The following is a 25,866-nucleotide window of genomic DNA, read 5'->3' as shown; positions in this document are numbered from 1 at the left end:
CATTGTTGTGTGCTTTGCTGTGTTGGCCTGCAGTGGCTGCTTCTGTCTTGGGCAGTAAAAGGACTGGACTGAACTTTCTGTAATCTACTTTTGTGAGTTTTTCCAAGGACTTGAGGTAGTGCTTGTCCCCTGTTCAAGAAGTCTCAGGAACAGCAAAGACTTCACTGGGGATGGTGTGTTTTATGTTGCAACAGAAGAAAAAGCAACCCAACGCCATCTATGATGCCGCTGCCGACTGTGTCCTGAAGGCACCGCAGAGGGCACAGCCGCAACGCCGCACCACGCCTGCTGATGCCGCCTTCGAGCCGCTGCTCGCACAGCGACTTGTGATCCCCGCACTCCGCATCGCGATGACGCCTTGGTATTCCTGATGATGAAGCTCCACGACGAAATCAACGCCACTGCTTTCACCGTGGTTTGTGGACACCGCTCGAAAAGTTACACAACGCACCGCTCTCATACCTCACTGCAGCCTTGGCCTACCGACTTCGGCGCCATCGACAGCGCTTTAGCAACGACGGCGACGCTGCTTGCACCGCGAAGTGCCAGCACTGCGACGAGCACCGCGACCCTGGTCTCACCGACGATGCCATCTGACACTGCCACCGAGCCACTGTTCGCACCGTGACCTGAGGGTACCGCACGCACGCTGCACTTCGCACCGCAGCACCCGATGCCTGCCGACGCCAGCGCTCCTGACGTCAACAGAGAGGAGTTCGATCTGCAACGCATGTGACTTCAAGGGCCCCGACGACTCCTGCACCGACTTCCGGAACAGACGCCTGCGGACGCCGTGCTTTCGGAAACACAACGAGAGGTCGCCGACGCCCTGCATTTCTAAAAAGTACTTGTTTGCGGGTCTTACCAACACTGTAGCTGGCCCACAACGCTACGGTCAGCCACAACTGTTTGGAGTTGTTTGCTCAAGACGCCGTGATAGCCTCGGATGGAGCGATCAACATCAAGGAACTGTTTTTTCAAGTCTATTTTTAGAACTGAAGATTTTTAAGTACTGTATTATGGATTTTTATCGTTTTATGTCTTGTCTTAAGTATATAAAATTATTGAATATTTTTCTAAACTGGTGTGGTGTCCTTTTGTAGTGCTTACACTGTAATACTGTTGGTTACGTGCAAATGCTTTACACATTGCCTCTAAGATAAGCCTGATTGATCGTGCCAAGCTACCAAGGGGGTGAGCAGGGGTTATTTTAGGAGAGTAACTCCCTGACTAGAGTGGTGGTTTATGTCTGGCTCTGGCACATGCCCTAGCCTACCAAAAATCCCATTTCTAACATTGATTGTCAGCGGTGAGGATAGGACTTGCGTCTGCATTTGACTTACAGTGATTGGTGTGCACTACTACCATATCACTGACCGTTACGTGCTACATACTGGTTCTTTTTCTTTTTGGCCTATTTTTGATCTTGCCAGTTTGAACTTGCTACTTCATCATGCGTGAATCAAGAGCATCTTCTGTTGCATCCCTGGAAATTGCCTTTGAGGAGGATAGGTTGGAATCCTACAATGTTAGGGAATTGAAATCAATTTGCAAAAACCTAAAAGTCCAAGTCAGAGGCCTCATGAGGAAGGAGGAGCTACAAAAGGCGCTGAGGGCCTGGGTAGCAGCCAGACATGCCAGCAAGCAGTCTGGTGAGCTCAGTGGAGAGGCGGAGGGGCCTATTCCTAGGGTGGATGTGCTTTTGGGAGGGGGGGAACCCTCCAGGCCAGGCAGCAGTGGCCTGTCCCCAGGAGAGCTGGAGGACAGCCGGGAAGCAAGGAGAGTTGCAGTAGAACTGGAGAAGCTTAAGTTAGCCATGGAGGAGAAAAGGATGATGTTAGAGCATAAGTTCAGGATAAAGGACCTGGATCAGAGGAGTAGAGCCAGCTCAGATGGTGGCAGCAACCCATCAAAACAGGCAGACAGGATTGTGCCCATTCTTAAGAATGTAGGCAAAGAATTCAAGAAGGGGGGAAGGTGGTTTCAGGGTTACGAGGCAGCGATACACATGAATGGGGTCCCTGATCAGAATTGGGGAGCAGGATTGTAGCCTCTCTTCCCAGAAGAATCAAGGGATACTTTAATAGCTTTGGGTAAGGGCTATCATCTCACCTATCCAGACATGAAGGACACCCTTCTCACTAAGTATGGTCTCACTTCTGAAAAGTACAGGGATCAGTTCAGGTCCAGTTAGAAGTCCGATGCCAACACTTGGTTGGAATGTGTCGATATGTTTTGAAGGTCACTGGATGCCTGGGTGAAGGGTAGTAATGTGACAGACTTTCAGGAGCTCTACAATTTGATTGCATGGGAGCACTTGTCTAGTCTATGTTTTACAGATCTGCGCCAGCACCCAGTTGATAGTAAGCTGACTGACCCCAGGAAGCTTGCTATGGAGGCGGACCACTGGATGAGTATACCGGGGTCTACAGGAAAGCGTATGAGGGAGACACAGCCAAAGGTGGGCAGGGCCCAGAGCAGAAAAGTGGGGGGGGGGACAAGGGTAAAATACAGGAGTTCTCTAAAGGGCCTCAAACTAACACCCTGGGTAAAGGTTCCCATCCCCCAGGACAGTGGTTCCCAACATTTGACTCCAGAGGACCCCCATTGAGTCACCACTGGAAGCCGGGGACCCACAAGCAATTTGTAGGATTTAAATTTCAGACATTAAAACAGTAATTTGAAAAAAATAAACTTGTGTGCACAGCAAATAAATAATCAAATTACTAAGGATTTTAGGGGCATGTTTACAATGGGTCAGTGGTGGGCCGGGTGGTGGGCCGGGTGTTAATGGGTCATGGCCCCAGTGGAACCTTGTGCCTTGCAGGACAAGTGGACTGGACCATTTGAGGTGGTGGAGCGCAAAAGTGAGGTCACCTACCTGGTGGATATGCGGGCTCCAAGGAACCCTTTGAGGGTCCTCCACGTGAACCGCCTCAAGCCCCACTTCAAGAGGTCCGAAGTGAACATGCTTTTGGCGACAGATGATGGGGTAGAAGAGGAGAGTGAACCTCTCCCTGACCTCCCGTCTACCAAGGAGCACGATGGGTCAGTGGAAGGTGTGGTCCTCTCACCTACACTCCAGAGCAGCAGAGCAACTGTCACCAGTTGTTGGGACAGTTTGCCCCACTGTTCTCCCTGACCCCAGGCGTTACTCACTGGTGTACCCATGACGTGGACACCGGTGACAGCCGTCCTGTGAAGCACAAGATTTACAGGTTGGCTGACCGGGTCAAGGCCAGCAATAAAGAGGAAGTCTCTAAGATGTTGGCGTTAGGGGTGATCGAGCCTTCCAACAATCCTTGGGCCAGCCCACTGATCTTGGCCCCAAAGGCTGCTGCACCTGGTGCACTCCAGAACTACAGTTTTGTATCGACTACCGTGGGCTCAATGCCGTCACAAGGACTGATGCACACCCCCATCCCCAGAGCTGATGAGCTAACTGATCGGTTGCAAGCTGCCAAGTTCCTCAGCACGTTTGATTTAATGTCTGGGTACTGGCAGATTGCCTTAACCGATGGGGCCAAGGAGAGGTCAGCATTGTCAACCCCAGGAGGACATTACCAGTTCCGGGTGATGCCCTTTGGGTTGAAGAATGCCCCTGCCACCTTTCAGAGGTTGGTCAACCAGGTGTTGGCTGGGCTGGAGGATTTCAGTGCCGCCTACCTGGATGACATCGCAGTGTTCAGTTCCAGCTGAGAAGAACACTTGCAGCACCTCAGTAAAGTGTTGAAGGCGCTGCATAGGGCAGGCCTCAAGATCAAGGCCAGTAAGTGCCAGATCGGGCAGGGTTCGGTGGTGTACTTGGGACACCAGGTAGGAAGCGGTCAGGTGGCGCCCCCTACGACCCAAGATTGACACCATTCTGCCTTGGGAGCCCCCCAAGACCCAGACAGAGGTGAGGGCCTACTTAGGACCCACCGGGTACTACAGGTGGTTTGTTAAGGGGTATGGCACCATTGTTGCCCCCTTAACAGAGTTGACTTCCAGGAAGCAGCCCAAGAAGGTGATCTGGACTGAGTCCTGCCAGAAGGCTTTTGATGCCCTGAAGGCCGCCATGTGCACGGCACCTGACTTATCCAAGGAATTCGTCATGCAGACTGATGCTTCAGAGCATGGAGTGGGAGCGGTGTTCTCACAACTGAACGAAGAGGGTCTAGACGAGCCAGTAGTCTTCCTTAGCCGGAGACTACTCCCCAGGGAACAGAGGTGGAGTGCCATAGAAAGGGAAGATTTTGCTGTGGTCTGGGCTCTGAAGAAGCTGAGACCATACCTGTTTGGGACTCACTTCCGGGTTCAGACAGACCATAGGCTCCTCAGATGGTTGATGCAAATGAGGGGTGAGAATCCAAAACTGCTGAGGTGGTCCATCTCCCTACAGGGAATGGACTTTATGGTGGAACACCGTCCTGGCACAGAACACGCTAATGCAGATGGTCTGTCCAGGTTCTTCTGCCTTAGTGAAGAGAACTCCCAGGAGGGTGGGTAGTTCTCCCTAATTTGAGCTGGCGGGGACATGTTAAACTTGGCATCTTTTGGCGTGTTTCCCCAGAGTTTTCGCTTTCTGACCTCCCAGTTTTGACTCTGTTTTTGCTAGTGTAGTGTTTCTGCACACTTTTCTCACTGCTGATCAGTGGTAAAGTGCAAGTGCTCCTGTGGTGAATTGTGTTATGGATTGGTGTTTCCATGATTGGATATTTGATTTACTTGTTAGTCCCTAGTAAAGAGCACTGAGTGTGCCAGGGCCTGTGAATAAAATGCTACTAGTGGGACTGCAGCACTGAATGTGCCACCAACGTGAGTAGCCCTGAAAAGGTAACTCATACCTGCCATTGCGGAGTCAGCGCACTGTTTTTAATTGCCGACTTGGCCAGTGCACACACTTGCCAGTCCCTCACCTTCCCTTTTCTTACATGTCAGCCACCCCTAAGGTAGGCCCAAGGTACCCCTGTGGGCCGGGTGCAGTGTATGTGAAAGGTAGGACATGCCTTGGTGTGTGTGGCATGTCCTGATAGCGAATTCCGGCCAATTTTGTTTTTCGCTATTGCAAGGCTACCTATTCAACATAGGACAGAATGGGGAGTTTGTTTATAACTTCTTATAAAAATAACTGGCCCGGGGAATTAGGTAGCAAAATAAAATTTAGTATGCCTGAACTCAGAATCTAAAGATGCATCTTTTAGTGAAGGTGATTTTTACATTCTGTGTTTGAAAATACCACTTTTAGAAAGTAGGTATTTTCTTGCTCAGTCATCCCGTGTGCCTCTGCTGGAATGTGGATTGCCTGTCTGGGTTTTGGATAACAGAAGGCTGGGGAGCAGGAGTGGCTCCAGATAGTCTAGGTGGGTCAGGAAAGGACTGAATAGACCTGGGCTGAAATTGGGGAAGGGGGAGGAGATTTCCTAGCACCTCAAAGGGCCTGGTCGGTCTCTGACCATGCTGTCTTCCCCTCCTGCCAGGAAGTCACACCAGAGAAGGCAGAACTGGTTCTGGCTGGGCACAGACACTCTCTGCCTAAGAGATCAAAGGATTTTGGGATATACATATTGGGGCCCATAACCCCGAACTTTAGAACTCTTTTGGACCAAGACGACTGCCAAGAAGAAGAGCTGGAGAAGCTGTGAGGAGGAACTACTACATTGCTGTATGCTTTGCTGTGTTGGCCTTCAGTGTCTGCTTCTGTCTTGGCCAGTGAAAGGACTGGACTGAACTTTGTGCAATCTACTTTTGTGAGCTTCTCCAAGGGCTTGAGGTAGAGCTTGCCCCCTGTTCAAGAAGTCTCAGGAACAGCAAAGACTTCAAGCTCTTCTGCCCTCAGCACTGGGGACTGTGTGTTTTATGCTGCAACAGAGGAAAAAGCAACCAGACGACGTCTACGACGCAGCTGCCGACTCCGTGTCCTGAAGGCACCACAGAGGGCATCGCCACACCGCACCGCGACCCTCGTCTCACCGACGATGCCTGCTGACGCCACCACCGAGCCGCTGCTTGCACCGCGACCTGTGAACCCTGCACTCTGCACCGCCTCGCTTCACGGCGACTCCTTGGTATCCCCGACAACGCCGCTCCACACCAAAATCGACGCCGCTGCTTGCACGTGGTTTGAGGGCACTGCTCGTAAAGTTACACGACGCACCGCTCTCAACCCACACCGCAGCCTTGGCCTATCGACTCCCGCGCCATCGACTCCAGTTCGTCAGCCGACAAAAGCTTCAGCAACGACAACGCTGCTGCTTGCACCGCGACCTACCAGCACCGTATTCACTTCGCACCGCGACCCTGGTTTCATCGACGACGCCATCTGACGCCGCCACCGAGCCACTGCTCGCACCGCGACCTGAGGGCACCGCACCGCTGAACTTCGCACCACAGCACCAGACGCCTGCCGACACCAGCGCTCCTGACTTCAACAGAGAGGAGTTTGATCTGCAACGCGTGTGACTTCAAGGGCCCGACGACTCCTGCACTGACCTCTGGAACCGACGCCTGCGGACGCCGTGCTTTTGGAAGCTCAACGAGAGGTCGCCACCGCCCTGCATTTCTAAAAGGTACTGTTTGCAGGTCTTCCCGACACCGTAGCTGTCCTGCGACGCCGCGGTCAGCTAGAAGTGTTTGGATTGGTTTGCTCACGACGCCGTGATAGCCCCGGACGGAACTATCGACATCAAGGAACTGTTTTTAAGCCTATTTTGATAACTGAAAAAATTTTAATACTGTATTGTGGATTTTTATTGATTTTGGTCTTGTCTTAAGTATCTAAAAATATTGGATTTTTTTCCAAACTGGTGTGGTGTCCTTTTGTAGTGCTTACACTGTATTACTGTTGGTTATGTGCAAATGCTTTACACACTGCCTCTAAGATAAGCCTGACTGCTCGTGCCGAGCTACCAAAGGGGTGAGCAGGGGTTATTTTAGGAGTGTAACTCCCTTATCCTGACTATAGTGACGGTTTCTTCCTGGCTTTGGCACATGCCCTAGCCTACCAAAAATACAATTTCTAACACACAGCGATATTCAAAAAATAATATTATTTTCAATCTGTGCTCTAACTTCTGCATACTGACCAGTATTATATGATACTCAATAAGGACCCCACAAATGAATTACATGGGATAGTCAGACATGGGGGTTTATAAATTAATGGTCGCCCAGTAAGGCATTTTGATTCCTTAACAATCCATCATCGGCTATTTCATCATTGTGTGGTTTTTCGAAAATCCATACAGACATAAGCAATCCTCTTTATTGTCCTATAGTTTCAGACATCAAATGCTTATCAGAATCCTTGTATATTTTTATGAGGCAGATTGTGACAGAGGCACCTACATATCTAAAAGATACGATATCCCATCACAAATCTTGTGAATAGTGTCTCTTATGACCAAAAAAGAGAATATTTGGTGACCATGGATGTGGAATCTTTATTTACTAATATCCCCCAGCAAGATTTTCTCCAAGTGGTCAAACTGAATTTAGAAAAGATTGACCACCAAATGGTGATCCCCAATACATTCATTCTCTCACAATTTTGAAGATGTGGCTCGGACACAAAAAAATACAAGGTTTTTTCTAACTGCAAACATACAGAACTAGAGAGGCAATATTATAGATGGACACATTTGAGAGAAAATTTATTCTTGATGAAGCACTGTCATATTTTCCTCAGATTAGGATGTAGTACCACCACATTTATGAGATTTTCCTTATCTGAAAAAGCAATGAGAAAGAATTATCATAATTCCTAGAATTAATAAATCAATGTGATATTCATTTTAGATTCACTGTTCAAAAAACAAATTCCAGCAATGTATCTGTCGCCTAAAATTGTCAACATAAATAAAGGAAGAAAAAAACAGATTCCAGGTTTGGACGTGGGTCAAAGATGATGACGGCAAAATGTATACTATCCTTTTTATCAAGCCATCCTATAAAAACTCTTTATTGCATTTCTATAACGTTCACTTTAAAGTGCTGAAAAGGACGTTATCTTTTGCCCAATTTTCGGTCCAGGCACAAAATCCAGGTCTACTTCCAGTGCAGTCATTGCCAGAAAAAGGGCTAAATACTAAGCCTGTAAGGCATTACTAAAGGTTGGATCTAGAATTACAAAGTAAGACCAAAGGAATGCCTTTTTATCTACATCGAATCCAACTAGCCTATCAGTAACCAATCTTATCTAATTTAACTGGGCAATATTCAGTGTGACTAACAAACAAGCCCCGAAAGCATCATTGATAGTTTATGAGAGAAAGTGGAGTTCCAGAGACTCCTGGGTATACACTACTCTCTCAGTAAAGCACAATTCTGGAACTCCGATATTCTGGGGATGAAAAGAAATACAGGGACATTTCCATAGTGGAATTGTAGTCTTTATAAATTCACTGCAAATAATCAAGAACTTAATGTGAACAATATCAGCATAAAACTGATGGGCCACATCAACTCCACGAAGAACATTATATACCTGGTAATCTGCAAGAGTGGCCTCCCACATATAGGACAGCCCAGAAGGTGTGTTTGATGTGGGATTATTAAACAGAGGTTGTGTATTAAGAACAAATAACTATCCGCCCCTACGGTGTTCCACTATTTAGACAGCGATCATACAGAAGAGGATCTAGAATGTTTTTTAATTCAGAGAAAAATAGCAAATTCAATAACTGCTGATACAAACGGTAGAATGACTAACCAGGAGGCATGTTGGATTTTTAAAATCAACAATGTTGAGAAAGTACTTAATGAAGAACATGACTGGGGTAACTGCACACACGCATGAGTATGATGTCCTTGTAATCATAAACTAGCCATAAAGCACTGAATTTTTCCAAATTTTCTTATGGAATAAGAACATATTTTGAGAATGCATATTTGTTTATCTGTAAGAATCTAGAAAGAATGAAGGACTGTATTGAAATCTCCGCCATGTTTCATAAAATGGTTAATTTAGCTTGGGAATTGAAAACTGTAATACATTTGTGAGGAAACATTGAAGATGATCTAATTTTGTCAAAATAAATATATAATATTAACTGTATTGAAGAAAGTGGAAATACATGGCATTTTTTATGAACAAAATTCTTGTATAAAATTGTTTAATATGGTTAGGCATATTTTTCAAAGAAAGTTCACACTGATCTGTCCTTCAATCTCAATGTAGTATGGCACCTTGAGTCATGTGTTATAACAAAGAAAACCAGACAAAAACGTGTAATATACAATTATACAATGCTAAACACAGAGCTTATTGGCAAATAATCCTGAATAAATGTGATCTGTATCATGGCTAGCTTAGGGGAAAGGTCTGTTAGCACTATTTGCATTCTTTTTTTTAAATTTTTTTTTAAATATCTTTATTAAAAAAAAAATTGTCATTTTCTTGATACAGACCAAACAAGCATAATCTTATATTGCACTTACACACAAAATCAATATCACTGTGACATTACATATATAGTTTCAAATAGTATCACTTGATAAGCACAGAGTAATTTTACTGCTATTTCACATAAGGTAGCGTGCATTGGCAGCTTGGTATGGGTATATAATACCCACGTATACCGTCACCTCTGATTGAGGGGAAGGACATGTCAATCATATGTATCTTCCAATTACAGCGATTGGTACAATGCGAGCAGGTCTGTCAACACAGTTACATATAGTGTGTGTGTAATACAATTGCTAAGAAACAATAGATAATAAGGCATGGGTGATAGGAAGTGAAAAATATCACTAATTTACAAGATATCTTCATTTTCCAACCTTTGAATCATAACTAATAATCTTAAAATAAATGCAACAAAACTATGAGATATCACAAAGCGTCATGCATCTAGTATATTATGTGTCTTTCGAGTAAACTCATGTCAGGGGTCCGCGCGGTTTAGAAAACATGGGTTGCTGTCCCTTGTCAGTATGTATTTGTGTGGATTTCAAGGTATCCTGCACCTAGAGATGTGTCCATGCAGTGCTATGAAGGAATGTGGGGTCGTTGCCCAACCTAATAGTCCTGTCCACGGGTGCCTTGTGTGCACGGCCTATCGGCCCCATCTAGGCAGCTTCTTCAGGAATCATCTCCCACTTGCTGCACTGGGGGAGCACACAATGCTCCACTCGCTTGTGTGACAGTTTTTAGAATATCATCCCAGGCCTGTGCGATGGGTAACTTACGCAGCCCAGCCGTTTCTTCTCTATGAAGAATGGTACTCTCCGCCTGTTCCCAGTTTAGCACTATTTGCATTCTTTGCACATAAAATTGTTGGTTTCTTCTGGGTGCCACAAATATGTCTAAAAAGTGACTACTCATTTATTATAGATTGAGGTGAAATTATCCATAATCAGAATGGCCAATTTGAAAGATTTGATAGTTCTGATGAAGAAGGTTCTCGAAAATAGGTCACGAAACATTGACAAAAGAGCAGAGAAACAATATTATAATAATATATAATAATTATTATATTACATCTATTTTTCCATTTCTGAATTCAATAGGTCAAAAAATAAATTGTGCCGGTATTTGTACCCAAAACACCTTTTTGCCCTAAGGTATCTTTTAGAAAAATTTAAGTGATATGTGCAATAGAACGACTGTACATTAATGCACTTTAGAAAATAATTGTTATGCTGCAGAAAGGCGTTAAATAGCTCCTAAATCTGTGGCAGGACAAATACAGAACTATACTGGATGATTAGCCTGGAAGCAGACAGTGAATCAAATTACCAACACAGTAACATTTGGTATCCACATTATGTAAGTGTTCATCCAAACCTGACCAACAGCTAAAACAAAAGTTGAGAAACACAAAAAACTAAGTCCATAGAATAATGTAAATATCACCATCAAAGACAGTAACTACCCTGTACAGAACTGAAGCACTAAGCACAATGCAGCAAGCCTTTTTAATTTTAAATTGTGCGAATGTACATCCAAGATATTTGCACTTGATCACTTAAGCAAAAAACGTAAACGGAGAAACAAAAGAAGGGAACTTGTAACTATCAACAATAAAGTATACAATTTAGGAAATGTATTACACAAGAAAAATTGGTTGCGCCAGAAAGAAATGCATCTTTCCCAGTAGAAATGCAAAGATTGCAAATAACACAATGTGACTTTACCTTCCGTTCACTTACCGCATACAAGTGAAGTCTCTGTAAAATCTCAACCCCTCGAGAACGAATTCGGGTGTAAACCCACCCAACTGTAAAGCAGCGCAAGTAAACAGGTAACTTTTCATGGTGGCTAAAGAGAATGAGTAAATAAAGGTCACTTTCACATTGCTAATTATGACTTTCAAATATTGTAACACACCAGTGGCCTCATTTCAATTCAATCAAAGGGGTCATCCCAGGTGTCGTTCCATCCACCTTACCCTTTAATAAAATTACATTACATCACATCACACAACCCTTTCATTCTGATGACAGGCTATTGTACTTTGTTGCAACATGTAAATAAGCAGTTACCGATTACAAGCACAAACAGCTACTGCAAGTAGCAAACACGAATGCAAAACCTCCCACAGGTTGCACGCAATAAAATGGGAATGGGAGCTGCGGCTGCTAGGCAGCCCTTTTTGAAAGGTCTGCACCCCTCCACTGAATCAGTCTAGCAAAAGTGACATTTTGAAAATGTATTTTTGATTGTGCTGTTCTGGAAATTCCAGTTCTGGACAATTATTTAGTGCATGACTGGATATGTGGCTAGCATAGGAAATTTATTTTTTCTACATTTTCTGATAGAGGTTACACACTAAAAGACATATGCTGCAAGTTTTTTTTAATTTTAATTACCATGATGAAGCTAATAGATCATTAACATCTAATTGTAAGTTTGATTGATGCATACAATTGAAAAATTAACACTGATGTGTTATGAGTGCATTACCCAACCATGCTACAAGAGGTTACTGTTCGATATGAGAAAGAAAGTTTATTCAGACAAGTGTGTTAATATTAGCGAATTTCTTTGGCTGCCACCCACGGTTAATTAAATTGCGAGAGCATGGGAATTAGACTAATATTTTAATTTTCTCAAGATGCGCACAACAAAGAGCTTTGCAAGGATCTGGCTGTGTTTCAATGTATCACGTTATTCCGATGTGAAGGGTTATTACTGTTCAGTTGACCGGCACAGGAGAGGCAATGCTAGTTGAATCTTTCTAGTTTGGATTAGCCTATGACTGTGGATGAACGTATGAGGTCTCGGTCAGTACGAGAGGAAAACATGCACTTTCAGACGCACACAAATGTCCCGATTACTTACCGGTAATCTTCATTACTCCGAGTTAGTCTTCCTCGCCACATGACTAACGAAGTGAGCTTCAGCTCCACCACAGAACCCTCCAAAGCAAAAGTTAGCCTCCCATGCCTCCCATCCCTTCCCAATATGGCCGACCCTTACCCCTATGACAGTATAAGAGAAGGGCCGGCCCAACCCGAAAGCCTGAAACTACCAAGCAAAACATGAAGCCGATAGCCAGACAGGGAGGGAGGGACGGGAACTCATGTGGCGAGGAAGACTAACTCGGAGTAATGAAGATTACCGGTAAGTAATCGGGGCATTACCTCCTCGTTAGTCATCCTCGCCACATGACTAACGAAGTGAGCACATACCCAAGCCAAACGGCTTCATGGTACACACAAAACACCACCAAGGCGATAAAAGGTTAACAAAACAACTTTAATACAACGTGTAATGAAAACCACACCATAAAAACAGTCCAAGAAGGACAAATCAAGGGGCGGAAGAACCCGCAGACAGGACCTCCCCCGCAAAATCCCCAGGAACCGAGCCCCCCAGGACCACCCGGTAATGCTCCATGAACATGTGGGGAGAGGACCACGTGGCCGCCCGACAAATCTCTTCAGTGGACACACCCCTGAACGAGGCCCAAGACACCGAGACACCCCGTGTGGAACGCCCCTGGATAGACCCCGGGAGGTCAGACCCCTGGGCCCCGTAAGCCAGCACGATAGCCTGCTTCAGCCAGCGACTGAGAGTGGAAACAGAAGGCTTGTGCCCCGACCGAACCGGGCCAAAGGTCACAAACAAGCTATCACACGGACACACGGAGGCAGTGCGCTCCAAGTAGATCTCCACCGCCCGCCGGACATCCAACAATGACAGGGGAACGCCCACCGAGGGGGAGAAGGAAGGCAAGGAAACCTCACGCGAGCGGTTCGCCAAGGAAGGAATTTTAGGCAGAAACCGGGGATCATGTCGCAGGACCAGCCGGTCCGGCAGGATCCTCAAGAAGGGGGGAGACCGAAGAAAGGACCCCAGTTCGCCCATGCGGCCGGCCGAGACAATGGCGACCAAAAAAACCACCTTGAAGGTAAGGAATTTCGGGTCCACCGACAGCAGAGGCTCAAACGGAGGACCTTGCAGAGCCCGCAGGACCAAGGGAAGGTCCCAGGGAGGAGAAAGGCAAACAGCCACAGGTCGCTGCAGAGAGAAGCTGCGCAGCAAGCGGGCCACCAGAGGCTCCAGGAGGTCCAGATCCGGACAGCGGAATACTCGCAAGGCAGCCCACTGAGCCCTAAGAGTGGAGGTAGCCAACCCCAGGGAAAAACCCTCCGCCAAGAAATCCAGAACCCTCATGGGATCCACCGACACCGGATCAGAACCCAGCAACCCGCACCAACGGGAGAAAGAGGACCAGTGCTGGGAATAGGACAACAAGGTTGAAGACCGCCTGGACCCCTGCAAGAAAGCCACCACCCCCGGGGAGCACCCCTGGGCCAACAAGGTCACCCTCTCAACAGCCAAGCCTGCAGATGGAGCCGGCGCAACACCTCCACGGGCAGAGGAGTGCCCCGCAAGGGGAACGGGTGGTCCGGGATCGGCCAGCAAGCCCGAACCGCCAGCTCGCCCAGGAGAGGATACCAGGAGCGGCGCACCCAACCGGGAACCACCAAGAGCACCAGAGCATGGTCCGAACGGATCTTGCAAAGGACCCGAGGAATCAAAGGGAACGGAGGGAAGGCATAAAGAAGACCCCGAGGCCACAGGAAGGACAGAGCATCCACCCTCCACACCCCCGGACATGGATGGAGAGCGCAGAAGCAGGGCAGGAGGGCATTCCCCGACTCTGCGAACAAGTCCACCCGAGGAAGACCAAACAGGCCCACCAGGAGGCGAAAGACCGACGGCGACAGGGAGAGGGCACTCAAGGGAGTGAAGACCCGACTGAGGTGGTCCGCCACCACATTTCCAACCCCGGGAGATAGACCGCCCTGATCGACAAGACCGCACCCTCCGCCCAGGACAACAGTTCCCGGGACAGCAACCACAGGGAGCGCACCCGGCAACCCCCCTGGTGGTTGATGTAACACCGAACCACCTGGTTGTCGGTCCGCACCAAAACATGATGACCCTGGAGGGAGGGAGCAAAGTCCCGGCAAGCCAGCCTGACTGCCATCAACTCGCGGTAGTTGGAGGAGCAGCGTGACAGCAGAGGACCCCACTGACCCTGAACCGACCGGGACCCCAAGGTCGCCCCCCAGCCCAGGAGGCTGGCATCGGTCGTGACAATCCGGGACGGGGAGGCCAGAAAGGGAAGACCCTCCGACAGATGGGACGCCACAAGCCACCAGCCCAGGTCGGACCGGATCAGGGGAGACACCGGAACCAAAGCCTCGTAGTCCTCGGAGCGAGGGTCCCAATGAGAAAGGAGGTGATTCACCAAGGGGTACAGGTGAAGGCGAGCCCAGGGGAGTACATTGATGGTAGCAGACATCAACCCCTGGACCCGCAACCACAGACTCACAGGAGCACAATCCCTCCCCAGCAGAGTCCCCAGATCCCGCCACAAGACATTGCGGCGAGCCAGTGGCAAGAACACCTTGCCCTGAAGCATGTCCAAACGGCCCCCAATGAAGACCAAGTCCTGGGCAGGTTCGAGGTGGGATTTCCGGAGATTGATCAGGAAGCCGTGGGCAGACAGGACCTCGCAGACCCTCCGGACGTGAAGCCTCCCCTTCGAAAAAGAAGAAGCAGAGATTAGCCAGTCATCCAAGTAGGGAAAGACCCTGATCCCCTCCTGGTGAAGGATGCCCACCAAGGGCGCCAGGACCTTGGTGAAAACCCTCGGGGCAGAAGACAACCCAAAAGGAAGTACCTGGAATTGGAAGTGGCGAGAACCCACACAGAACCGGAGGAAGGGCTGAGAAGACAGGTGGACCGGCACATGGAGGTAGGCATCCATAAGATCCAGGGACGCCACCACCTCCCCCTGGACCAGCAGTGGCAGAATCTCCTGCAGAGAAAGCATTTTGAACTTAGTGTGCGGAATGAAAGAATTCACCTGCTTCAAGTCCAAAACCGGCCGAAAATCCCCAGACACCTTTCTTACCAGGAACAGAATGGAGTAAACGCCGAGGCCCCGCTGAGACGGTGGAACAGGCCGGATGGCCCCCTTCACGAGCAGGTCCTGGATGCCAGCGAGCAATGCCGCCCTCTTGACCGGCGAAGAAGGCAGAGGGGTAGCGCGGAAGGCGCCCGCAGGAGGGGAACTGAAGGAGATGGTGAGACCCTCCCTCACGACCCGAACAACCCAAAGGTCCGAGACAGAGGACTCCCAAGCCAGAAGGAAGAGGCGAAGACGGCCGCCCACTGGAGGTCCACCAGGCGGGGCCAGGAGATAGTCAGGACTTGGGAGTGGAGGTGGAAGCAGCAGGCTGAGACCGGGACTTGGAGAAGAAAGGGGCGCCCCGGCCGCGACCCCGAAAGGGCGTGCACCCCCGTGGTGTGGAAGAGGTGGAAAACGCCCTCTTGGGACCCGGAAAGCGGGCCCTGGAAGAACGAAGAGGAGCCAGCAGTTTCCTGTCCTCAGCCGACTTCTTTACCAACTCCTCTAGCGGAGCACCGAAGAGCTTCGGGCCGGAGAAGGGAATCCTCATCAATAAGGCCTTTTGGGCAGCCTCCGCCTTCCAATTGCGCAACCAAATCTGCCGCTTGGCCTGAATGGCAGCGCCTCCAGCCGCAGCAGAAGCCCCCAAGGTGTCAAAGGAAATGTCCGACAGGAGCCGGGTTTGCTGCTCCATAAGCGCCAGGGTAGGAACCACATCCGCCCCCTGATCAAGCAACTCCGCCAAGGACTGGAAATCCTTCAACAAGGATTGGACTGTGTAGGACAAGTAGGCAGAGGCGCGAATGGAGAAATTGGCCGCCGAGTAAGCCCATTTGGCCGCAGCCTCCACCCGCCTGTCAACAGGGTCCGAGGGTGAGGCGTCCTCGGAAATGATGGAACCCTGCGAGGCCAGCCCCGCCAACAGAGAGTCAACCTTGACGGAAGAAGGGAAATCCTTGGCAAAGTCCTGGATGGAATAGCGTTTCGCCAGGTATCGCGGGAAGGCCTGCTTGTCGATTTCCAACCACTCCCCCTCCAACACCTTTTTGACGGAGGAATGAAGAGGCAGCGATTCCGGCTCCTTACGCTGATATTGCAAGAAGAAGTCTTCAGACAGGTCCGAAGCCGTCGGATCAGTGAAAGCCATGTTCTGTTTGATATGAAGCAGGACCTCCCGCAACTCCTGACCCTGCACATAGCTCCCCCGTAGATCCTCCTCCTCTCCCTCAGCGTCAGAGACCAAGGAAGGATCCAGGCGTGGACGTTTTGGGGAGGAGGGTCCTGGCAATGAGCGCTGCGCAAAGGCAGCAGAAACAGCGGACTGAATCATGTCCTGAATGGACTGCAGGGTTATCGCCCCCGAAGGAGCCTGGGAGGACAGGACATCCCCAACAGGGACATCCTCACCGTCCATCCTGGAGGAAGCGTAAAATTCCCAGCACAAACCAGCAAGGTAAACACACGAACCAGGCACAGTGAGGCACGAAAGGGAAACGAAAACCCCAGCTTCTTAAAAGGAAAGGGAAGGCGGGAGAAACTCGCAACGAAGCCCCGCCCCCTGGTAGCGAGCCGGCCCACAGCCGCGAGTACCAAACAGCGCTCAGCAACGCCGCCGACCCCGGAGGGCACCCAATCCGGAAGGGAACAACCGGACGCAGGGATACAAGCGTCACACCATGGCTGCACCGGCATTAGCAGAAACGCCGCGCCGGAGCTGAACCGGCTGTTCCAAACCCCGCAGAGCCGCCGCCCCCCCCCCAACGCCCGAGGGAAGGTGGGAAGATGATCACACGGCTCGGGGCAGGGACCAGTAAAACGAAGGACGAGGCGGAAACGAAGAGCACCCCTCCGTAACAGGTGAGAGCCAAGGCGGCGAAGGGAATGACATAGCAATCAAGGCCATACACAAGGGAACCGAAAGTTCGTATCCCGCGCATTTCCCCCCCCCCCCCCTCACCCTGAACACCCACGGCTCGCTAAAGCAGAGCCTGACCGGTACAAGAAATCAGCAACCGCCAAACACACCGGGGGCAACAGGCAGGGGGAATAAACAAAGTCCAAGCCCCTAGGGTCCGCTATAGCAGGACCTCCAACCATGGACCCACGCAGCTGCTACAGCAGGCACCACTCACCTGAAGCGCTCCGGAGAGAGTGCAGAACAAAAAAAACAGGCTTTGGGGTTGGGCCGGCCCTTCTCTTATAGTGTCATAGGGGTAAGGGTCGGCCATATTGGGAAGGGATGGGAGGCATGGGAGGCTAACTTTTGCTTTGGAGGGTTCTGTGGTGGAGCTGAAGCTCACTTCGTTAGTCATGTGGCGAGGATAACTAACGAGGAGATAATGCAGTGGTTGGATCAGATATTTTTGGGGATATTTTTATTTACTAGTTTTAATCGTTACAAACCGAAATCTAACAATTTCCACAGACTGAGAGCATACATTGAATGAAGCAATATAAATGACAGGTACCCCCAGAGACCAGCAGGCACCCAACAGGCATAGAGCGCATAGAAGACGACAACTGCACGAGGAGCGGCGGGGGGAGCACCAGTGAGTTGCTCCGCATCCGGGGATGGGGAACTGACTGGAGGCGAGTTAGAGCAGAAAAAGGGATGTTCTGTAGGGCTCCCAAATATCTCCAGGGTGTGACGCAAGGGTGCGCTCTTCAGCATATTGCTCCGCCATATACGCAACATCTCGGAGCCTCTACGCAGCTGTGGGCCATCCAGTATGCACCAGACCACGGCCACCCGCCAGGACCAGGAAGATATGCAGAGCGCCGGTAAGCAGGAGGGACTCCTGACGTGTCACCCAGCAGCGCCAGCTGGGGAGAAGGTTCAACCGCAATCGCCGTGACGTCACACACGGCAGACCTCATGCCAGTATTGTAAAATCTTCAAACAACCCCAAGGTATGCAAGAAATCAGCACGCTCCGAACCACATATTTTACAACTCACTTAAATCCAAATCTGGCTACCCGAGCAGGTGTATAATAATATTGTTTCAGAAACTTAAAACGCATCAACTTCTGCCTGTAGCTGACGGCGTGTCTTTCGCATGTGCACAGCAGCGCTTCCATGTTTTAGGAGCAAGCGTGTATCCCAACGCTATCTCCCATCTCTGGGGGGCCTCAACATGTGGGTCAGTTCAAACCTCGAGAACAGGGGGTACAGAAAAGAAATGGCAGGGGCCTCATCTGCCCTCTGGAAGCACGTGCTGAGGAGCGCCATCTCAACAGGCTCTGTGGCGAAAGCTGGGAAGCCAGCCATGGCCATACAGCGACATCTATGATAGGCTAGAACTGTAAGGGGGTCTGGCCACATCTATTCAGACAAGCATTTGCAATGCAATAGGTCTCGCAGTTACACGAGTTAAAGCTATTGGCATTGTAAATGACAATGCCAATAGGCATTGTTAATTGCAATGTCAATAGCTCAAACTCGCGTAAATGCGAGACCTAATGCATTGCAAATGCTTGTCTAGGCAATGAAGCCTGTAGGCCCTTCTCCCGCTGAATCATCCATCGGAAACCCAGACAGGCCTCCGGAAGGTGCCATTGGCGTATGCTTGCAGGCACTGCAAACATCTCCTCCATGAAGAGGCTAGAGTCAGAATTAAATACATGTAGAAGAATTTAGTCAAGCAGAAACCTCTGCGATGCCGGGACATTTCGCGCCTAGGGCTTGCAGACGGACACCATTTCACACTGCAGAATGGTCTGCAAATATCACAGCATTGTTATAAGGCGGCTTGTGGACGCCAGCAGTTCCATAGGAAGCGCACGGATCTGTGCATGCATGTTGCTTATGACGTGGGGGGCATGCTTGGCTGTATTTTCTAGGACCACAGTGAGTGGGGATGGTTTTTCTAGGCAATGAAGCCTGTAGGCCCTTCTCCCGCTGAATCATCCATCGGGAACCCAGACAGGCCTCCGGAAGGTGCCCTTGGTGTGTGCTTGCATTTTTTGGTGCTCTGTATAAGAACGCACATGAATAAGGCGGTGGGAGCCGTTTGGACAACACTGCAGTTAAGCAAATCGTAAAAACACAGTCCGGGGTGGCTCTGCTTAGGCGACAAGATTGTTTTTCGTCCGCGCAATCACGGAGGAGGTAATAAGCCCACGGCCCGGCTGTTGGGGACAAAAGGTAAAATCATGAAAAGGGAACGAGAGAGAAACAGGTGGGAGTGACAGAAGAGTCACAGAGGCGAATATGAGGCTAAGTAGAAGAAACGTCTGAGAGTGGAAACCGCGAGGGGTTAAAGATGAGAAATAAAGACGGGGAGCGAGAAGTACGCGAAAGTGAAAGCAAATGGTGTGCACTTTCGCGTCCGCTTTGATGTCCTCAGTGCCCGCAAGGCTCACTGAGGACATCAAAGCGGACATGAAAGTGAGCACGCAGGCTGCCAAATGGTGCGCGCGCCCGGCGCACATGCACTGTATTTGGAGGCCTGAAAGCACTCGTTTGCACTTCCAGATCCCCCATTTACAAAAGCTCTCGCGAGAGCAGCGCTAAAGCGCTGGCTCAGGCGAGACCTAACGAGTAAGTGTCATAAAAGCACCATCGGCGAAAAGATCACCCAACACATACAAATTAGCTTTCTTCAGTAAGGATTTGATATGACGTTCGCACGTTGGGGGGAGCAGGGGGTTGTCCGATAGGGGACTGAGCGGTGAGTAAGGAGTCTCACGGCCCCCCCAGGGTCGCCATGCACCACTATGATGGACACATACATGCAATGACATCCATATCCTCCTTAGCAACCCGCGCGGCTTAACAGATAGTATATCTGGTATGTCCAGTGCCCTGTCAACTGTCCTTTCCACCCCGAGGTGCGCCTCAGAGATGGGAGGCTGCGCCTAACAGCGCACACAATGGGAAATATGTATAAAAGTCAAGAACCGCAAGACCTCCCCGCAGTAGGGGCTACACTACTACCTCCCAACCAATTCTGGGCTGGTGCGCAGCCCCCATGAAAAGGAGGAATAGCTGATGTAGCTGTCTGAAGAAAACCTGCGGGAGATCCACAGGGATGTTAGCAAATTAGTAGAGAAACTTTGGCAATACAACCATTGTCACCGCTGGAAAGCAGCCTCTCATAGAGAGGGGCAATCAAAGCCATCTCTCCACCTGCGCTGGTAATGTGTCTAACACCACACCTAAGTTCTCCCTAATGAGGTCAGCATGAGATCGTGTGACCCAAATATTTGACCCTGTAGACTCCACTGTAGTGGGTATTCTGTAACATGAATCAATAAGATTCAGTAAGAGGGTACAGTTCAGAATTAGCCCAATTAATGTGGAGCCCGGACTGGCCTCCAAATTGAACTATTTCACAGATGACAGATGATGATTCTCCTACGGTTTCTGGACAAAAAGGATTACAGCATCCACATACATAGAAATGAGAAGAGAGCAAGCCCCAAGCTTCAGGCCACTCAGGGCATGGAATACCCTTACATAGCATGCAAACGGTTCGATTGCCAGGACAAAATCAGAGGGGACAATGGACATCCCTGCCGGGTGTCACAAGTTGTCACGATTCGAAACGCCGCCCCGCACGATAGCGGCGCTGGAACACCAACAACCAGAATCCCAGGCGCCGGCCGGCATCACGTGATCTCCGGAAGCACACTTAACGCGGCTCCTCCCAGGAGGCGGGGCCAATGATTCCTTTCATCGAGGCTGAGCGTTCGAACTCGGACGCTATCTTGGCTTCCCGCTTGTCTCCGTTTCCAGGGTGCCTCCGTTTCCTGCTTGCTAGGAGATCCAGGTAACTTGCCTAGTTCTACCGGGGTGTGCTACGCCTCGTGGCCCTCCTCCTCCGCTGGCGCTGCCAGCAACGCCGACAACATTCTCCGCTAGGCTCTCTGCTCAGTTTGCGGGCAGCGAGCAATACTTCCAGAGATCACCTTCTTCTTGCTGGTGCGAAACCCCTCCGCGCTCCTCCGCCCCAGGATTCCGGGCGTGACGTTGAAGCGCCGGGTTTCCGCACCGCCTTCCCTTCAGGTTCCGTCGTATCCGGCACGGGAGAAACCCGATCCGGCTCCTAGCGCTCCTCCGCCCAAGGATTGAGGGCGTGACGTAGTAGCGCCAGGAACAGTCATCGCTTGACCCTGGACTTCTCCGTAAAGGAACGGAAGAAGTTTAGAGCCCTCCGAGCGCTCCTCCGCAAACTCCGAGAGGCGTTGAGTGGTAGCGCCTATCCCAGATACCAATCCACCCCTTCGAGACACTGGGCTCTACGTCCCAGCTACCCGTGAAGTAACGCGGTAGCCACCTGTCCTAGCCCACACACGGGACTTAAGCAGTTCTGGTGTTGCGCGGACATACCTCGCAGGGAGGACCGAAGCCCAGGTGAGCAGTAATCACAAGCACAGGGTGGGAGCTGAGCCCTGAAGAACCGCCTTGGAGTAATCTGTCATCTTCTTTCTTTTCAGGTCTCCATCCCCGCGGTCCCTACCCTTCCTTCCCTCGCCCACCTGTCTCCCAAGTCCGAGGGCGTTATACATACACCGGACTGGGGACGGATGGGAGGTGGACCCATAACTAGCATCATCGTCATCCCGAGGAGAGGACCCCAGGGCAGCATAACACAAGTATCGCAAACGCCTGCGAATTTAGCTCCTGCACCCTAACGCATGACAAGGGAGGGCTGTACAGCGGAGAGACAAGCGACAAGAAATAGAAAACCAACCCAAGGCGTTGAAGTACCTCCATCATGTATGGCTATTCCAATGCATCAAAGCCTTTTTCTGCATCAAGCAGGACCACAACCAAAGGGAGCATTGGGTCCATACAAAGCAGAATAGCCATCAAAGTTCGTAGATTATAATCTTTGGACCTCTGAAGTATGAGGCCAGATTGATCTGGCAACACCAGAAACTGCATTAAGGACTTAGACGCTGTGTCGAGATCTTTGTAAGAATCTTACTGCTGGTATTCAAGAAGGACAGAGGTCTATACGAAGAGCAGGATACAGAGTCTCTATTAGGTTGCAACAGAACTGCAATGACCACCCCCAAAGTGGAGGGAGGGAGCCTTCCCACATGATTGGGAGCGATATATATGTCAGGAAGGCAGGGTGCCAATAGGTCAATGTAAGCTTTGTAGAAATCTACCGGGAGACCAACTCCACCCGGTGCATTATCACTGAGAATGCTCATAATAGCCATCTTGATGTCCGCCAGGAAGATCGGAGCGTTAAACAGTCCCTAGATAGGGCATTCCAACCAAGACAAAGCAACATGATCAAGATAGTGGGAGGCATCAGATACACTATGGTTAAGGGAGGCTATATATAGAGTTTCATAATACTGGCGGAAAACTGCAAGGATTTCAACTGGGTCAGTTGTAACACTGTCCGTGTATGTAGCAACAATGTGTTCAGAGAGCGTTGGGCTCCGAGTGATCCAGGCCAGCATCCAACCGGGGCAATCATCTTCACCAAAGCATCGCAACCAAGCCCGATAGCCAAAATAAGGTGATCCAATCAGCCCCAAACGGACGTAGGAACCTCCGCCGCTTTAAGAAATACACATTCCCCGAATGAAAGCTTTGAAAGCTTCCCATAGAGTTGCCACCTCAGCAATTGAGTGCTCATTGACCTGAAAATATTTGACATTGGCTTCCCTGATAACAGTGCGGAAGGCAGAGTTCTGCAATTCAGTGCTACATAATCGTCAACTATGAGAGTGAGGTGGAGGACCTGGACTGGCTAACACCAACACGACCGGAGAGTGGGTCAAAGGGTGCAAGGGAGAATGGCACAGCTACGAACCATACAGCATAGTGGGTGAGATGGAAACAACATTCCCAGCCTGCATGATATGCCATTCACATGGGAGCGGTAAGTGTAAGCCAACTTATTAGGGTGAAGTGTGCGCCAAGCATCTACCACATCGCACAATTGTGACCTGAGCTAGAGCGTGACTAGCCTTTGATGTGGGTTGCAGCTTCGTGGAGGTTCTATCTAACTGTGTGGGAAGAGATGTGTTAAAATCTCCCCTCTAGAATGTGGCCTGTCCCTGTATTTACTGCAGAGGCTGAGGAGAGCATCAAGTAACTTGGGAATATCCACATCTGGATCTTAGAGATTGACAATGAAAAATCGAGGTTCATTTAGTATGGCAGCGACTAGGTGGAATTAGAAGAAAAGTATCTGCGTGTCCCAAGCTTTAGCAAATGTGAGCGTGCCACTGGAAGAGCAGTGGGTCTGCTGCAGGAGCCCTATGTCAAACCGTTGATGGCTGAGGTATGCGAGAACCTGTCTAGCCTTGCAGGGATTGTTAACACCCCGCACATTCTATGTTTTGAAGATTACCATACCACTAGAGGGAAATAACTGTAGGAAGAAGCTGGAGCATCCACAAACACCCCCACCCACTCAAATACCCCAAGTGTTGCAGAGCAGTACCTGGACATTATGCTGTGGAAAATAACGAAGATGGAAAAGAGCAATATAACTAGAACAAATAACTCCCACCCACACCAACTCCAAACGTCAGTGAGTACCCAGTCAATGTCAACCAAAAACAAGAAAAATGACCATGCAGGTAACAGAGACCCCGTGCACACTCCATGCAAATGGTGGGAGGGAGGAGAGGTGAGAGGCCAGGAGCACAGCGGGAACTCCGGAAGTTATCAGAGAGCATGACAGTTATTTAAATCATTTTGTCATCACCAGACTGTAAAGGGATAAAACTAACAATGGCATAATGGGACAAACAGCATGTGACTATGTGGTCACAAGATGATCTATGTTACACTGTGGTCGGATAGTTTCCTAGAGAGTGCTCTAAAGTAAACTTACAAAAGGGTCATTACAAGAAACCAGTGAGTAGGATCAGAACAAGGAAATATGAGACTACAGAGCTGCCACAGTTAGGCCACTGGTACAGAACAGCGTATGAAGCAATGTTAATCCAGTGTATCTAGTCATTCTCATCAAGTGTTCCTCAGACTGCCAAATGCAAAACCTGCTGCACTATATTTCGCTGGGACATATTATTCAATGAAGTCCGTGGCAGCTCACAGTTGCTGGAAAAAGTGTGTATTTCAAGCCTTTATTACAGAGAATTTTCTTGACTTTCACGAATGACGACCAAGCCTCCTGAACAGCAAGGGTGAAGCCAGGATAGAATGAGATCTGCGACAGAGGAGGTCAGGGGAGGCACAATCCAGTTTCAGTACAAGATCCCTATCTCTACAATTCAGAAGGTCTGGGGCTTTGTCTGTGTTTTGGAACTGGGGCCAGAGATTGGTATGCTCTCTCCACTATGAAGACATTAGAAAACTCATGGCGGCCAAACAGTGAGTCTAAAAGTTCCTGAACAAAAATCTCCATATTGTTGAGCATAGCTGATTCTGGAACACCCAGGATACAAATATTATTGTGCCGTGATCGGCCCTCCAAGTCATTTTATACTCGTGCTGCAATGCAATCACAAAATCACCAGTCCAACTTTGCATATCCTCCATGTCAGATATGTGAGTCTCCACCTAAGTGAGTCTGAAGTCCTGGCTGTCCACCCACTGCTGGAATTTGTCAAGGCGCACGGTGAGAGAGTTAATTTTATTATCGTTAGCCTGAAGACTAGCCTTAATTTTCTGCAACACAATTGTAAGTCCGGTTCCAGGATGGACTGGGGGTCCGGAGCAGCAAAGCTAGAAAGTCAAGAGAGCCAGGCGCATCACTCAAAACCCAACAGGCCATACAGGGGGCTGAAAGCCCAGGCCGCCCGTTGGCAGAGCAGGCTAGAGGTGATCCACCGCAGCCCATCTGGCTCAAGGGTGACGCTCGGCCCAGCCACAGCTGCCAGAGTCCTCAGTCCCCAAAGTCTCAGCCTGGGCCGGCATCAACATCTAGAGCGGCAGCCAACAGCATCGCACGTCCTCCTGACTAGCTACTCAAGTAGACAGCGCAGTATGACATGAGCATACAGAAGGTAACAATCAGAGCCGCGAGTATTCAGCGCTGCATCTGGCAGAATCCAAAGGCTACCCAGCTTTCTGGAGCAAAATACTGATAGCTATTGCATCACGCAGTAAAAGATTGACCGTGTGACATGTCCAGTTACTCTTATTCGGTGAGGATGCAGCTGTTGTATGTTCAGATCACTGGAGCCTCACTTATTATGCAGTCATCTTGGTTGCCGGCACTCTGGCGCACACCGTAGATCAGATTTGATGACATCCAAATTTAATAACACTAGATGTTAATTTAAAACAGAGGTGTAGACTGGAATTTATTTATAAATCCCTGTGTTCTTTAAACTGGAGAGAGAGATGTGGGAGAAACAAGAGTCTGAATGGATTTATGGAATTATGGCGAGCTTGCATCTGTAAAAAAAGCATCATTTTCCTCATTTGAGTGGAGTATCAAATGGTATTACAAATAATATGTACACCTCCTATGAGAGGTGGGTAGTGCATAAATATGTAAATTAAATAATAGGGTTCTTCGTCTAGTTCTAGAGTATAGTGTCCAGAGTTACCCTCATAGTTATAGAGTGAAA

The 25,866-nt window shown here is 49.4% G+C and overlaps 1 protein-coding gene across 4 annotated transcripts in view; it reads right to left on the bottom strand.

Moving 5' to 3' along the window:
* FAN1 (FANCD2 and FANCI associated nuclease 1) overlaps positions 1 to 25,866 on the bottom strand; it is a 208,452-nt gene that overhangs the window by 107,908 nt on the left and 74,678 nt on the right. For all 4 annotated transcript variants that reach the window (XM_085644089.1, XM_085644090.1, XM_085644091.1 and 1 more), the window contains one exon: positions 11,131 to 11,239. In XM_085644089.1, coding sequence (XP_085500215.1) covers positions 11,131 to 11,239 — 109 coding nt within the window. The remainder of the gene's footprint in view (positions 1 to 11,130; positions 11,240 to 25,866) is intronic.

Source organism: Triturus cristatus, chromosome 3_1 (genome assembly GCF_964204655.1).
Source record: "Triturus cristatus chromosome 3_1, aTriCri1.1, whole genome shotgun sequence".
Taxonomy (NCBI): domain Eukaryota; kingdom Metazoa; phylum Chordata; class Amphibia; order Caudata; family Salamandridae; genus Triturus; species Triturus cristatus.
The sequence above is the reverse complement of the archived record's forward strand: the minus strand, read 5'-3'. Positions and strand labels throughout refer to the sequence as shown.